The sequence below is a fragment of the Amblyomma mixtum genome, chromosome 2, assembly GCF_055824585.1.
Source record: "Amblyomma mixtum isolate Tamu chromosome 2, ASM5582458v1, whole genome shotgun sequence".
Classification (NCBI taxonomy): domain Eukaryota; kingdom Metazoa; phylum Arthropoda; class Arachnida; order Ixodida; family Ixodidae; genus Amblyomma; species Amblyomma mixtum.
Window position 1 is genome coordinate 194,524,260 of NC_143013.1, and position 15,648 is coordinate 194,539,907.

General features: G+C 48.2%; 2 protein-coding genes, 6 non-coding genes and 1 pseudogene across 8 annotated transcripts; all 9 read left to right on the forward strand.

The window, feature by feature from the left end:
* Positions 1 to 3,796: 3,796 nt before the first annotated feature.
* On the forward strand, positions 3,797 to 3,869 carry TRNAK-CUU (transfer RNA lysine (anticodon CUU)). The gene has a single exon. It is a non-coding gene; the product is annotated as a tRNA-Lys (tRNA).
* Positions 3,870 to 3,945: 76 nt separating this feature from the next.
* On the forward strand, positions 3,946 to 4,018 carry TRNAK-CUU (transfer RNA lysine (anticodon CUU)). Its single transcript has one exon. It is a non-coding gene; the product is annotated as a tRNA-Lys (tRNA).
* Positions 4,019 to 8,100: 4,082 nt separating this feature from the next.
* TRNAK-CUU (transfer RNA lysine (anticodon CUU)) lies at positions 8,101 to 8,173 on the forward strand. Its single transcript has one exon. It is a non-coding gene; the product is annotated as a tRNA-Lys (tRNA).
* Positions 8,174 to 8,337: 164 nt separating this feature from the next.
* Positions 8,338 to 9,534, forward strand: LOC149361994 (uncharacterized). The gene has a single exon (XM_089568200.1). It carries the CDS (start codon positions 8,338 to 8,340, stop codon positions 9,532 to 9,534), a length of 1,197 nt encoding a protein of 398 aa, XP_089424326.1.
* A 2,619-nt stretch (positions 9,535 to 12,153) lies between these two features.
* On the forward strand, positions 12,154 to 13,132 carry LOC149361995 (uncharacterized). The gene has a single exon (XM_089569635.1). The coding sequence runs from the start codon at positions 12,191 to 12,193 to the stop codon at positions 13,130 to 13,132; it is 942 nt and encodes a 313-aa protein (XP_089425761.1). The 5' UTR covers positions 12,154 to 12,190.
* Positions 13,133 to 13,147: 15 nt separating this feature from the next.
* LOC149361996 (uncharacterized) lies at positions 13,148 to 15,063 on the forward strand (annotated as a pseudogene).
* Positions 13,365 to 13,437, forward strand: TRNAK-CUU (transfer RNA lysine (anticodon CUU)). Its single transcript has one exon. It is a non-coding gene; the product is annotated as a tRNA-Lys (tRNA).
* On the forward strand, positions 13,513 to 13,585 carry TRNAK-CUU (transfer RNA lysine (anticodon CUU)). The gene has a single exon. It is a non-coding gene; the product is annotated as a tRNA-Lys (tRNA).
* On the forward strand, positions 13,660 to 13,732 carry TRNAK-CUU (transfer RNA lysine (anticodon CUU)). Its single transcript has one exon. It is a non-coding gene; the product is annotated as a tRNA-Lys (tRNA).
* Positions 15,064 to 15,648: the final 585 nt, after the last annotated feature.

Genomic DNA, 15,648 nt, shown 5'->3' on the forward strand with positions numbered 1-15,648 from the left:
CAAAAAGAATCCGCTGCATTTCTCTTACAGTAACAACGGTAACTGCTTGACCCATGTCAGCGAGGTCAGATACCTGGGCGTTATATTTTCGCATAACTTAAAATGGAATGCTCACATAAATAAAATGTCTGAGAAAGCACTTCGCAAACTTGGTGATCTCAAACGAACCTTAAAAAATGCCACGACGGAATGTAAATTAACTGCTTACAAATCACTAGTTCGACCCATCCTGGAGTACGCCTCAATTGTCTGGTCCCCTCATTAAGCGCGCGACATCGACCGTTTAGAAACAGTTAAAAAAAAGCAAAAAGATTCATCTTCAGCCGGTATGATTGCAAGTTTTCACTTTCTTGCCATATGCACAGTTTATCTTTACAAACTTTAGAACATAGGCGCACACGTGAACGCATCATTATGCTGCACAAGATCGTTCACACATCATCTGGCTTTCAGGCACCCGTCATATTTGTGTCATCAAGCGCACGTGCAACCCGACGGAACCACCCATTAAACATTGTTCCCTTCAAACCACATATAGATTGTTTTAAATTTTCTTTTTTCCCTCTAACCGTTGAAATTTCGAATGGATTGGACGGCTCACTTCGTTCATTCCCAATTGAAGAGTTTGTTGTTCAGTTGCCTGACAATTTGACCTGTTGATCTGTTTTTAATACTTCTGTGTTATCTATTTCTATGCTACCCATGTTATTTGTTTTTACTCATGTATTTACCCACTCCTGGTATGTCTCTCCTCAGAGACAGCAGTATTTATAAATAAATAAATAAAAATAAATTGTACTAGTGGAAGGGAACTGGGAAAAAATAGTAAGGCTTCCTCAGTGTGCATCAGTTTTTACAGCCGAGTGTTATGCTGTGTTTCTTGCTACGGAGAAAATAATAAGCAAGAACATCGAAAACAGTATTATATACACAGACTCCCTCAGTGTACTGAAAGCACTACAGTCCAGAAATGCAGTCATGCCATCACTAGGTAAGGTCATACATAACATAACAAAGATTGTAACACAAGGGCATAACATAAAGTTATGTTGGGTTCCAAGCCATGTTGGAATTGATGGTAACGAGACAGCGGACGCATGTGCTGCTCAAGCCCACAACAAGGAAATACAGAAAATAAGCATGCCACATAATGGTTGGTTGGTTTATGGGGTTTAACGTCCCAAAGCGACTAAGGCTATGAGAGACGCCGTAGTGGAGGGCTCCGGAAATTTCGACCACCTGGGGTTCTTTAACGTGCACTGACATCGCACAGTACACGGGCCTCTAGAATTTCTCCTCCAAAGAAATTCTAGCTGCCGCGGCCGGGATCGAACCCGCGTCTTTTGGGTCAGCAGCCGAGCACCATAACCGCTGAGCCACCGCGGCGGCATGCCACATAATGATTGTATGAAGCTAGTTCAGAGCAGACTGAGGAACAAATGGCAGAGCACATGGAATAGTCAGATAAATAACAAGCTACACTTAATAAAACCAATATTAGGAGAAAGGAAATCATGCACACGTCAGGAACGCTTTTTTTGAAGTTATTTTATGTTGTTTACGTATTGGACACACACACCTTACCAACAACTTTCTACTAACAAAACAAGACAAACCTACCTGTGAAAAATGCGGAGATGAACTGACAGTAATACCCCTGTCACACGGCCAGTTTCAATGGCCATCGAGTCGAGGGCCATCGAGATTTTCGATCGCCATCGAACTCGAGGGAGTTGTGGAGCTGCTACACGGCAAATCTCAATGGCCATTGAAATGGTTCTCGCGTCTTACGCCAAGCTCGTGTGGCGCCACAATTGCTACGTTCGGTTTCGCGCAAATAACAAAAATATATTGACGAAACTTAACTAAATGTTGAAATACACTTTCTTGCAGTCATAAGGCGCGTTCACACTTGTTCAAAAATCCGGCAAGCGAAGCGGATTCGCTCGCCGCAAAAACTAGGACCTGTTCTCATCTGTTGACGCCCGGGCGAGTTGGAACGGGTGCGCCGCTGCTGCTTCTCGCTGTGCGCACCACGTCACCGCTCGCGGCGTACACAGATACAGTGAGAAGAGCGTATGCACGCTTACGTACGCTAAACGCAGGCGCATTCCACATTTAGTTCAGCGTATGCTAGCAGAGAAGCAAAAATAAACTCAGCCTCTAGTGGCGCCATCTGGTGGTGAAAACGGGAACCATTACTGTCAACAAACCGACTCTCTTAGGCCTAGCAGCGGCAGAATCGTCAGTCTAAATAAAAAATAAAGCAAATTTATCACTTATACGTTTTCTTGTGGGCAAGATGAGACGAAGCGAAAGACCGGTGCCCCATTTATGGCCAGTGAACGGACAGAAAAACGCAGCAACAACGAGAATTCGGTCCGAAGCGAGGGGTCCGGCTTTGAAGGGCGCCGCCATGTTTGTTGTCGTTCGAAGCAATGCTAGCAACCTTGGGCAACGCTCGAAGGCCCTCGAAATCTCGATAGAGTTCCGGGCTGCTCCGTGGACTCGATAGACTATTGACTCGATGGCCATTCAAACTGGCCGTGTAGCAGCGCTCGATCGCCTTCGAGTCGATAGACTATCGATTCGAGGGCCTTCGAAATGCCCGTGTGACAGGGGTATAACTCATATCTTAATCTCATGCATAGAACTTGAAACACTCAGAAACAAGTTTTTTTACCCCGTTTTACAACCAGGACATCCCTTTTCATCCGTCATTGATTTTAGGTGAAGAAGCTCTTATCGATAAGTCAAGCGTTTTTAACTTTTTAAAAGAAGCCAACGTACTCTCGAAAGTCTGAATAATGGTCAGTTTTTCACAACTTGCGAATTTTTTCGAACCACACCTCAGCCACCCTCTCGTCGTGAGAAGACGGCTGAGGTCACTATTCCATTGGTTGGGGACCTCGAGATCCTTGCACAGCCAAGGATGGCTGCTGAGGTTTCCAACCCTTTTTAAAGCATTTACCATAAGTCTCTTTTAAAATTTTGTCTTATGTTTTTACTAGGTTGCATGAATTAACTTTTTGGGCCCTTTACACCGCCGTTCGTTTAGACTTTTGTATAACATCTATTTAAAAGAATTTTCTATACCCTGAGCTTGGCGCATGATAGCCTTAGTCGCTTATGCGCCATTAAACTCAACTCAACTCAACTTCTTTTTCTTCCGCGCAAGCAAGTGGGCGTATAAATGCCACTCTTATTGCGGCCCTCTTCGTCGCCCGGCTAGTTCCGTCGATAGAGCATGAGACTCTTAATCTCAGGGTCGTGGTTTCGAGCCCCACGTTGGGCGTGCTGCTTCCTTTTATGCGAAGCATACTACTTTAGCTACCACTTCAGCCCTTCACCGTGGTTATGCGCCTCCAAATCACGTGATACATGACGTCACACCACGTGACACGATGACGTCACGACAGTAAAGAAACAGGGGCCCACCTCGCGCCGTCGCTGTGGTTGTGCGCCTCCAAATCACGTGATACATGACGTCACACCACGTGACACGATGACGTCACGACAGTGGAGAAGCGGGGGCCCACCTCGCGCCGTCGCTGTGGTTGTGCGCCTCCAAATCACGTGATACATGACGTCACACCACGTGACACGATGACGTCACGACAGTGGAGAAACGGGGGCCCACCTCGCGCCGTCGCTGTGGTTGTGCGCCTCCAAATTATGCGACACGATGATGCTTCGCATTCTCCAGGCTTAACCAAGTTAAGCTTCAGCCTTTTTTTTTTCTTCCGCACAAGCAAGTGTACGTATAAATGCCACTCTTATTGCGGCCCTCTTCGTCGCCCGGCTAGCGCAGTCGGTAGTGCATGAGACTCTTAATCTCAGGGTCGTGGGTTCGAGCCCCACGTTGGGCGTGCTGCTTCCTTTTTTTTTTCTTCCGCGCAAGCAAGTGGACGTATAAAGGGTGCTCTTATTGCGGCCCTCTTCGTCGCCCGGCTAGCTCAGTCGGTAGAGCATGAGACTCTTAATCTCAGGGTCGTGGGTTCGAGCCCCACGTTGGGCGTGCTGCTTACTTTTTTTTTCGGAAGTCGCGTTCGACACCCCGAGCAGCGTGGAGAGTGATGATAACGTCGCCATGGACACAAGCAAGGAAGAGGCCGCTATGACAGCTGCGAAGCGGTCGCATGACGAGAGCGTAGGCGAGAAGATGCCGCCTGATGGGGGCAATGATGAACCGCCGCCGAAGACATCGGGAGTCAGACGCTACGACAACGGCCGAACTTTTCGGCCGACACGCGGCAGGCGGGTAAACCGCCTCCGTAGCTCTAGTGAGACCGTGTTGGTGTGAATGTCAACTCTTCGTCGATCATCTTCAAGATGATCCGGCAGCGACGATGTGTCTGTGTTCGAAAAAAAAAATTGGGGTTGCTCCTCCGACGTGCTTCCAATCGCCACCGGACGTTTCTTTGGGAAGCCGCATGGTCATGCGGACGATGCGGACCGTCCATCGACGTAAGCCACACCGACCACGGAGGTAGGAACTCGACGGCCAGAAGCGTGTTTTCTCTCTCTATAACACATGGTATTTAAGCTGGACACACCACTTCGTGTAGCCACACTGAATGTCAGAGGGCTTGGAGCAAGAAGGCGGCAGTACCAGCTTCACCGCCTCCTTTTAGACAATGATCTAGACCTGATAGCAGTCCAAGAGTCTAAGATAGAGTAAGAGGAACATGCCGGCCGCATGGTGATTCCTTTTCAGGCAAATTTTCATGTGTGCGTTTGCCATTCTGTAGGTGCATCTGGTGGATGCCTCTTATTTATTCGCAACACTTTGGGTATAGGCGTGGAGTCGGTTTTTTCTTGTGAAAGTGGCCGTCTTTTGGTTGTTGATTTCACCTTTTCGAAATTATGTTGGATTGTTATTTGTGTATATGCTCCGAATGTGGAAAGTAAGCGTCAGAATTTTTTTGAATCCTTGGAGTCATGGTTCAAGTGCGACAAAATTTTGGTTGTTCTTGGGGACTTCAATTGCGTGTGCATGGCTGTTGACAGAGCTAAGTGCAGAAAATTTAGAGATAAGAGTGCTGAAGTGCTAACCGCATTTGGTAGTGATTACAGCTTAGAGGACATTGGCAGTGTGTTCTCCACTGGGAGCTGTCCGGAGAGAGAGAGAGAGAAAGGAATTTTAATGAGGGAAAGGTGGAGAGGTCGGCCGGTGGTAACATGGCCCTGGCCTGCTACTCCACAAGCTGTCCGGAATACACGCACTTTCAGCGCGATAGTCATGCGCGATTGGACAGAGTATATGTGTCAGTTGATGTTGTTCCCTTATGCTCTAGTTATCATGTACAACCAGTGACTTTCAGTGATCATTGTCTTGTGAGTGGCACTTTTGGAAAAAAGAGCAGGAAAGCACGCTTTAACTGACACTTGTGGAAACTGAATGCCAAACTTTTGGAGGATGAAGAGTTCGTGATGAAAATTAAGACTGATTTTGAGAACATTCTTATTGCCCAACAAGTTTCTTTTGCAATGGAATGGGAACGATTCAAAGAGCAGGTGAAGATTAAAGCAATAGAAAGGAGCAGTGTGATTAGGTATAAAGCGAAAGAAAAAGAAAGAACCTTGCACGCTGAACTGGAATGCTTGCTGAACATGGAAAGCACAGCTCCTGGAATGTTCACAAAAGAAATCAGAGATGTGAAATGCGAACTGGAACGCAATGACACAGAAAAATATAAAGCTGCTGCCGTACGTGCAAGGTCCGAAAAATTGTGGGCAGGCGAAACGCCTACAAAGCGAGCGCTCGCGGACGAAAAACGGTACGCTTGACAGAAAGAAATCAGAAAGATAAGATACGGAGACGCAATTACCAGCGATCCAGGAGATATTTAGAACGCCTTTGTGGATCACTTCACAGAACTTTTTAGTAACAAGCGCCAGACTGTAGAAGGTTTTCATGTAAACTTCTTACAATTGATGCCAACACTTGACGATGAAATCAAGCATCGCCTGCCAATTACCTTGCAGGAGATAGAAAAAGCAATAGACGACCTACCATCTGGGAAAGCCCCTGGGCCAGATGGGTTGAGTGCTATAGTCTACAAAACATTCAAATACTACGTCGCTCAACTGATGCTCAAACTATTAGCAGAAGCTTATGAAAATAATCAAGTTCCATTATCTTTTACTACCTCCCACATTGTTTTAATTCCAAGACTGATGACACGGAGAAACGTATGTTGGTGGGGTCCTGTAGACCAATCAGCCTCACAAATGTGGATTACAAGGTGTTCATGAATATTTTAGCCAGCAGATTGCAAAGTGTAATCGCCAAGTTAGTTGGGCCGCATCAAACCTGTGGCATCAAAGGTCGCAGCATTGCCACAAATATACATGTTGCACGAAGCGTATTAGAATGCGTTGACACGCTTGGCAGTCAAGTAGCTATGATGCAGCTAGATTTAGCAAAAGCTTTCGACCGTGTTTCTCATGACATTCTTTTCTCCATTCTAGAGCATGCCAACCTGGGTAACGTAATAGTAGAAGGGGTAAAAATGGCTTACGCAAATTGTACGACGAGAATTATAGTTAATGGCGAACTTACCAACAGCCTCATAGTACGCTCGTCGGTGAGACAAGGATGCCCGCTCTCTCCCCTGCTTTTTGCAGTATATCTCGAGCAGTTGTGCTTGGCCATTCTTAACAGTGACTGCATTTCTGGATTCAAGCTTCAGGCAGCCGAGGTGAAAATCCTTGCATACGCGGACGACATAGCGGTATTTTGCACAAACAGAGACAGCATTCGTGAAGCTACGAATGTGGTCGAAAAGTTCTGCGACCAAACTGGATGTCAGATAAACTGGGGAAAAAGCTCAGGATATTGGCATGGGGAATGGGATATTTCACCAGATTTTTTTTCTCGACTGCAATGGACTGACTTACCGACGCGGTACCTTGGGGTGCCCCTAAAAAGTTATCGCGATCCCAGCACACACTGGAACGAGGAGACGTTAAAGGCAAGAGAGAAAGCGGACGCGTGGCAAGGAAGGCAGCTGTCAATCTTTTCACGTGCCTTTGTGTGCAATGTTTTCTTGATTTCTAAGATATGGTACGTGATGAATGTGCTCTGTGCGTCGCGCAGCAATATTCAAAAAATTCATCGAGTGTTTGCAGTTTTTCTTTGGGCGTCGACCTGGGAGAAAACCAGGCGAACAAACTTGTTTATTTCAGTCAAAAGCGGTGGCGTTGGACTGGTTCATTTGTTTTTGCGTCAAGTGGTGTCGCGCTTTATTTTCCTTCGTGATCAAAATGACATATTTTTGAGAACTGTTATGCAAATGCGGTTGCAAAGGCTGCTCCCCAGAATCATAGTGTCATCGTGTGAAAACATGTGTGGTGCTGTAAACGAATATTTGCGTGAGGTTGTCCTTTCCTTCAGGTTGTTGGAAGTGCGTTTTTCACTAGAATAACTGTATAACGTTCCCAAAAAGAAGCTGTATAAGGATCTGGTTGATATTATGCTGCCGCCACCTTTGTATCGTGCGCCTTACCGTGGAGGCCCAGGGCAGGATATTTTAAAACGGGTGAAAATGATGCGGGTCCGGCCGACAGTGAAAACATTCTTTTTCAAATTGCACTCTAATACACTACCCGTTAAAACCTGGCTCCATGAAAAAGGAATCTTTGTCCCATGGACAACAAATTGCCTGTTATGTAAGCAGCCGGAGACAATTAAACATGTTTTCTTAGACTGCTGGGACGCCATACTTTTCTGGGATGTCCTGCAGAGAACCATCAAGAGGGAACTACCACTGCACCCTTATGGTATCCGATTTCTACCAGTTGATCGCAAAGAGGTACCCTATGACTTATTAATGCTTCTTGGCCCCCACAGCTTGTGGAAAACGCGAATGAAAGTAAGGCATGCGGATATAAACACTCGTAGTACACGTGAGAACTTTGTTGAAAGTGCTGTTTATCTGCGGGAATGTTACCAGGCGCAGCGTGACCCACCCCAGTGGGTAACACTACTAGATGATCTAGTGAAACTTAAGAAATTTTAACTTCACTCTTATCAGCTCAAGTGTAGCTGAAGTGTCTTATTGTTTTCATGTCAATCTCGAAAATAAGGGAAAAAAAGCCCGGCTAGCTCAGTCGGTAGAGCATGAGACTCTTAATCTCAGGGTCGTGGGTTCGAGCCCCACGTTGGGCGTGCTGATTCCTTTTTTCTTCTTCCGCTCAAGCGTGTGTATAAATGGCACTCTTATTGCGGCCCTCTTCGTCGCCCGGTAGTTCGTCCATGCAATAAACAAAAAAAGCCCGGCTAGCTCAGTCGGGATTCCATTTCCGGCCACCGAGCGTGACGGACGTGCTATCATGAGCTCCGAAGGAGCGGTGTCAGCGGCCGCTGCTGGCCGCGGAAACAGGTTTTTTGCTTCGTCGGATGAAGATTACCAGGTCATCTTGCCAACGCTACCAACAGGAAAAATTGTTTTGAATACCATCTTTATGCACGCTGACCCGAAGAACAGGCCTTACCGTGTCGAAGATTTCCGGGATGCGCTGGTTCGTCTAGGTTTGCTCCCCGAAGTGCTGGCTTTGGGGGCGTACCAGATGAATCATGTGTGGGCTGTCACAATGAAGAGCGCCGACGCGACGAAGAAGCTTTTGACTGCCAGAGATGTTAAAGTGAAAAACGGCCCGTGTATCCTCGTGGATCCGAATAACCAAGACCTGCGGATAAAGATTCACTGGGTGCTGTACGGCGTCGCGGACGAGGATGTGCACGAGGCCCTGTCCCCGTACGGAAAGGTGACGAACGTGACGAAGGAAAGGTGGCGGGCTCAAGGTGTGGTGGACAAAGGAACCACAACGCGTACCGTCACCTTGAAACTGAAAGCCGGAGTCAAGACTGACGACATTCCACACCAGCTGAGAATTTCAGGTGAGCCCGCACTTATTGTTGTGCCGGGAAGGCCGCCGCTCTGCTTGCGGTGCAAGTCGACCGGGCACATTCGACGGGATTGCAAAGTTCCGCGCTGTAGCCTATGCCGCCGCTTCGGACATAACGAGGGGCAGTGTGTGAAAACGTACGCAAGTGCGGCGGAGTCTGGCAAAGGTGATGGTTTTGTAGAACATTTAATGGACGAAGTAGAGGCCGAAGAGGCGTCAGGGGCCCAACGGGGTCTCAAAGAAGCGGATGCGGCGGCCAGCGCGCCTCTTCCTCCTGAGCACGTGCCTGAAGACCGCGAGAACATAGTTCAGGCCCCACCCACCGTGCAGCATGAGCATGCTCCGGCACCGGACTCCAGCGCACGAGAGAATTCTTTGGGCGATGGTTTGGAGGCCGTTGCCAAGGAAGACACAGCCCCCATGGACGCGAGTGAGGATGTGTGCAGCGGCGGTGCGGCGAAGCGTACTCGTGAGGACGACCACAACTTGACAGGCAGTTCAGAGAACACCGAGAATGAGGAACCGCCCGCAAAGACGGTCCTAACTCGGCGCCCAAGCTTCAAGCCAAAGCCAACCATCCCACCGGAACGGAGACCTGCGGGAACAACGCCCCCGTCATGACGGGGGAAAGTGTTTTCGTTACCAGCGTGGAACTAAGAGGTGCCTGTGGCGTCGGTGACGGGGCCGAGACACCTGAGCAGTTGCCGAGGCGCCAACCACTAGACCATTGGAGCGGTGTTGCAGCACATGGGACGTCTCTATTTGCCGAAGAGCTCAAGGTAAGACCATGCGGCTCGTTTCACTCGTAGCGAAAACGGCAGCAAATACCATCACAGCACTGCGTGTAGCCACTTTGAACGTGCGAGGGCTGTCTGCGAGGCGTAAGCAGTATCAAGTGAGACGTGCTTTTTTAGAAAACAACCTAGATTTAATTGCAGTGCAAGAGACCAAGGTTGAAAGTGAAGAGCAGACGAACCGCATGGTCGAGCCTTTTAGAGAAAGATACGACGTGTGTGTGTGCCATGCTGTTGGGTCTTCGGGAGGCTGTGCGTTATTTGTTCGCAAATCCTTGGCTGTCCAATTTGAAGCATTGACTGTGTGTGAAAATGGTAGATTTATTGTCTGTGATTTTTCTTTGTCAAACGTTGAGTGGCGAAGTATCTGCGTTTATGCGCCAAATAGGGAGGAAGAACGTAGATTGTTCTTTGCAAACGTAGGGCCTTACCTGAAATGTGACAGATACGTTATTTTTCTTGGAGACTTCAACTGCGTATGCAGAGCCGAAGACAGAGTTGGTAGTCAAGCTGTTCGAGACAAGAGTGCGCATTTATTGAGCGAACTGATGCTTGAAAATGACTTGGAGGACATTGGATACGCTTTATCCAGTGGTGATATACCAGAGTTCACGCACTTCCAGCTAACAAGCCATGCGAGACTCGATAGACTGTATGTTTCCACTGATCTTTTGCCAGTGTGCACGCGCTATGAAGTGAAACATGTATCTTTCAGCGATCACAGTATAGTAATCGCCACAATAGGATTAAAGCAAACGAAGTCGCTGTTCAACTGGGAGTTATGGAAATTGAATGCTAAACTGCTACAAGACGAAGTTTTTCTAAACCAAGTAAAGCAAAGTATTCAGTTTCTACTAGAAGCTCGGCCAGAAAGATCAATCGAGATGTGGGAACAGTTTAAAGAACAAATTAAGAAGAAAGCCATAGAAAGAAGTAGCCTCCTAAGGCACAGTCAAAGGAAAAAAGAAAAAGATTTGCAGTGCGACCTAAAGTTTGCCCTGAGTTTGGAAAGTGCACATCCGGGCAGGTATACGGATGAAATCAAAGAACTCATAAATAAATTAGAAGTTATCGCCCAAGAAAAGTACATGGGAGCCGTTGTGCGGGCACGTGCCGACAGACTGCTTTTAGGAGAGGCACCAACGAAGCGATCCCTATCAGACGAAAAGAGATACGCAGCAAAGAATGAAATCAATCAGATAAGGCACGGGGATTCTGTGACCACCGACCCCAATTTAATCCGGCAAGCTTTTGTAGATTACTATCGTGATTTACTCGGTCGGAAGAGAAGTGTAGACGACGGATTTGAACACGAATTTCTAAGCCTCATGCCGAAGTTAGATCAGGATGTGATGTCTGCGCTAGAAGAGCCAATCACGGTGGAAGAGATAAGGACAGCAATTGGTGAACTCTGCCCTGGCAAAACGCCTGGACCAGACGGCATAGGCGCGGTGTTTTATAAGTCTTTCAAGGATGAACTAGCAGCTGCACTGCACAGAGTACTGAAGCAGGCTTATGACGAAAAGCGACTGCCCCTGTCTTTTCGGAGAACGCACGTTGTGCTTATTCCTAAAACTGACGATCCCGTGAAACAGCTTTCAGTGACATCGTATCGCCCCATCAGCCTGACAAACGTCGATTATAAAATTTTCACGAAGGCTTTGGCGAGAAGACTCCAGAGGGTGATGAAAGAAATAGTTGGGCCCCACCAGACATGCGGAATTAAAGGAAGATCAATTTTTACAAACATACATGTGGCCAGAAGCGTCATGGAGTGTTGTGATGCTTGGGGGGAACGTGTCGCCATGATGCAGATCGATTTGCAAAAGGCCTTTGATCGCGTCGTACACGAAATTCTCTTCAGCATATTAGAACACGTTAATGTAGGTTCAGTGATAATGGAAGGCGTTAAGGTGGCATATGCCGAGAGTTTCACGAGCCTTATTGTCAACAAGTGCGTCACAACACCCTTTCAGGTGTTGACATCCGTGAGGCAAGGATGCCCACTGTCTCCTCTGTTATTTGCGATATACTTAGAACCGTTTTGTTTGAAGGTTATTCATAATGAACAAGTGAGGGGTTTCCGTCTAATGGCGACTGAAGTTAAACTCTTAGCTTACGCTGATGATATAGCAGTGTTTTGCACAGACAGAGACAGCATCAACGAAACAGGGAGCATTGTAAACAAATTTTGTAGAATGTCAGGGAGCACTGTGAATTGGGGTAAATGCTTGGGTTTTTGGCACGGGAGCTGGGAGTCCAAACCTTTATCATTCCAAAACATGCAATGGACTGAATCACTGGGAAACTATTTAGGGGTACCCCTTGAGCATTGCAAGGACGCTACTGAATATTGGAACTGCGAAACTGACAAAGCGCGAGAGAGAACACTAAACTGGGGAGGACGCGAGCTGTCAGTTTTTGCACGGGCCACAGTATGCAATTTGTTTATAGTGGCGAAAATCTGGTATGTGCTTCAAGTTATGTGCATGAAGCGTGTAAATGTTCAGAAACTGCACAGAGTTCTCGCCGTTTTTGTGTGGGGCTCTACATGGGAGCGAACGAGTCGGACCAATTTGTTCCGGTCGGTGAGAGAGGGAGGTGTGGGGCTAGCCCATTTGTTTTTGAGGCAGGTCGTCTCCAGATTTATGTTTCTGCGGGACCAAAGTGATCCTTTCTTAAGAAGCGTCATACTAGTTAGGCTACATGAACTCCTTCCAAATTTCGTTGTGTCGACGAGTGACGTACGAAGCACGTGTGTCCGCGGTTTCCTGTTTGAGGTGGTTGCTGCTTTCCAGATGTTGAAAGCTCGTTTTTCTTTAGAATTTTTGTGTACTGTCTCTAAGAAGCAATTGTACAAAGATATATGTGATTTAATGATGCCCGTGCCTTTGTATCGTACCATATACAGTGCAGGCCCAGGAGGAGACGTCCTAAAAAGAGTTAAAAAGATGCCAATTCGCTCTTCAGCCAAAACATTCTTCTTCCAGCTCCACAGCAATACACTGGCGGTAAAACCCTGGCTTGAAGCAAAGGGAATCTTTGTTCCGTGGTCTACAAACTGTCTATTGTGCAGAAAGCCAGAGACAACAGAACACATCTTCCTCGAGTGTTGGGATGCCGTATTCTTGTGGGACATCCTTCAAAGAACCTTAAAAAAAGACCTCCCGTTGTCACCTCGCGGCATCCGGTTTCTACCTGTCCGAGATCTTGGTAGTATACCCCTAGATATGGTCATGCTGCTGGGCCTGCACAGTCTGTGGAAAGTGCGTATGGCAGTCCGGAATGCAGACATTGATACTCGCCCTGCGAGACAGTACTTTATTGAGAGCATTTTATATGTCAGAGATGCACTCAAGGCCCAAAATGACCCCCCAGAATGGATTGGTATCATGGATGAACTTGCAAATTTGAAACACTTTTAAAGAACGCTCCACCAAATGTCGGAGGACGTATTTTAACATTTCATGTACAGTGATCTTGTTTTTCGCCAAGCCGGCAATAAAGAAAAAAAAAGAAGCTCAGTCGGTAGAGCATGAGACTCTTAATCTCAGGGTCGTGGGTTCGAGCCCCACGTTGGGCGTGCTGCTCCCTTTTTTTTCTTCCGCTCAAGCAAGTGTACTTATAAATGGCACTCTTATTGCGGCCCTCTTCGTCGCCCGGCTAGCTCAGTCGGTAGAGCATGAGACTCTTAATCTCAGGGTCGTGGGTTCGAGCCCCACGTTGGGCGTGCTGCTTCCTTTTTTTTTCTTCCGCGCAAGCAAGTGGACGTATAAAGGGTGCTCTTATTGCGGCTCTCTTCGTCGCCCGGCTAGCTCAGTCGGTAGAGCATGAGACTCTTAATCTCAGGGTCGTGGGTTCGAGCCCCACGTTGGGCGTGCTGCTTCCTTTTTTTTCTTCCGCTCAAGCAAGTGTACGTATAAATGGCACTCTTACTGCAGCCCTCTCCGTCGCCCGGCTAGCTCAGTTGGTAGAGCATGAGACTCTTAATCTCAGGGTCGTGGGTTCGAGCGCCACGTTGGGCGTGCTGCTTCCTTTTTTTTTCTTCCGCACAAGCAAGTGGACGTATAAAGGGTGCTCTTATTGCGGCCCTCTTCGTCGCCCGGCTAGCTCGGTGGCGTAGGAGGATTCTACTTCCGGCCACCGAGCGTGACGGACGTGTGTATCTTGGGCTCCCAAGGAGCGGATTCAGCGGCCCAGCCGGGCCGCGGTATCAGGAGTACGATCAAACCGAACGAGGACTACCAGCTGATTTTGCCGCATTTGCCAACAGGTTCGAGTGTTTTGCATACTGTTTTTTTGCATGGCGACGTCCAAGCCAGGCCATACCGTGTTGAAAACTTTCGTGACGCTCCTGAGCGTCTGTCATTGCCGCCGGAAGTGGTTGCCCTCGGGGCATATCAGATGAATCATGTTTGGGCCGTGACATTCTGCAATGAAGAAGGAAAAAAACAAAATGCTCCAGGCGGAGGCGTTTAACGTCAAGTACCACCGCTGCGTGGTCATTGACCCATGCAACCAGGGCGTCAGGCTAAAGCTGTTATGGCTGCTACACGGCGTGCAAGATGACGACGTGAAGGCAGCTCTGGCGGTTTTTGGAAAAGTGACCGACATAACTCGTGACAAGTGGAGAGTCAAAGGCTGCGTCGACAAGTCGTCTACTACGCGCTCAGTGACACTGAAGCTGAAGGTGGGCGTTACCATCGAGGACTTACCGCACCAGCTGCGTGTTGGAGAGGATGTCGCACTCGTCCACGTTCCTGGCAGAGCTCCGCTCTGCCTCCGGTGCCGAGGCACCGGACACATACGTCGGGAGTGCCGTGTGCCACGTTGCGGGCTCTGTCGTCGCTTCGGCCACGACGACGCCCAGTGCGTGCGAACATATGCTACCGTAGCTGGTCCTGGTCGTAGGGATACTACTGAGGAGCATATTATGGACGAAGTCGACGCGGTAGAGGCGACCCGTGAGAGTCGGAAAGACGCAGTACCGAAAAGAATAGCCTCACAAAAAGCAACGCTTCCCACGGAACATGAGGCTGCCAACTCAGAAGAACCATCCGTGCCTGACACCAGAACTGAGGCGGACGCGGGAAAAGCAGATGATGCTGCGGTAGGTGCACCTGAGACGGTTTTGGAATCGACCAATGAGAAGGACATTGACACGGAGATGCCCGCGGCGTCAACTTTGCCAGCGAAGAGGACGCACGACGAAGCTGATGACAAGGCGACGAGCTACGACGGGACGGACCATGAGGAACCTTTTCCCAAAGCGCCTCCTGTTCGACGTGCGGCCTACAAGCCCAGGCCGAACGTCCCTCCTGATCGTAGGACTTTGTCGGCTGTCCCTCCGCCTTAGCGGAGGTGCCTTGCAGGGTCTTCGTGTTGGTAACCCGGTCTTGGATCGGGTTCAGTGCTGACACCGCCGTACTTTGCAAGCTGGAAGGATTTTTGTTGAGGTGAGCTGCAAACCGATGTCACTTCGAGAGCGGCGAATCCCAACCATTTAGATGGCGTCTCAACTAACATCTTGCTTGCGTATTGCTACACTGAACGTGAGAGGTCTTTCTGCGCGAAGGAGGCAAAATCAGCTTAAGCGTCTCTTGTGCGAAAACGAAATCGATCTGTTGGCTGTTCAGGGGACAAAAATTGAAAGCGAAGAGTTGACAGATGCGATGGCTGAAATTTACCGTGCAGAGTTCAGTGTTTGCGTGTGCCATGCAACGGGAAAGTCGGGAGGGTGTCTAATTTTAAATCGAAACTGCAAAGTCGCCGTGGAAACTGTATTTTCCTGTGAAAGTGGCCGGATTGTAGCATGCGATTTTTATTTTTCTGGTGTAGAGTGGAGAGCTGTGTGTGTATATGTACCTAATAGAATTCCCGAACGAGATGCCTTTTTTCGCTGTGTTCAACCTTTCCTGCTGACAGAAAAGAGTGTACTATT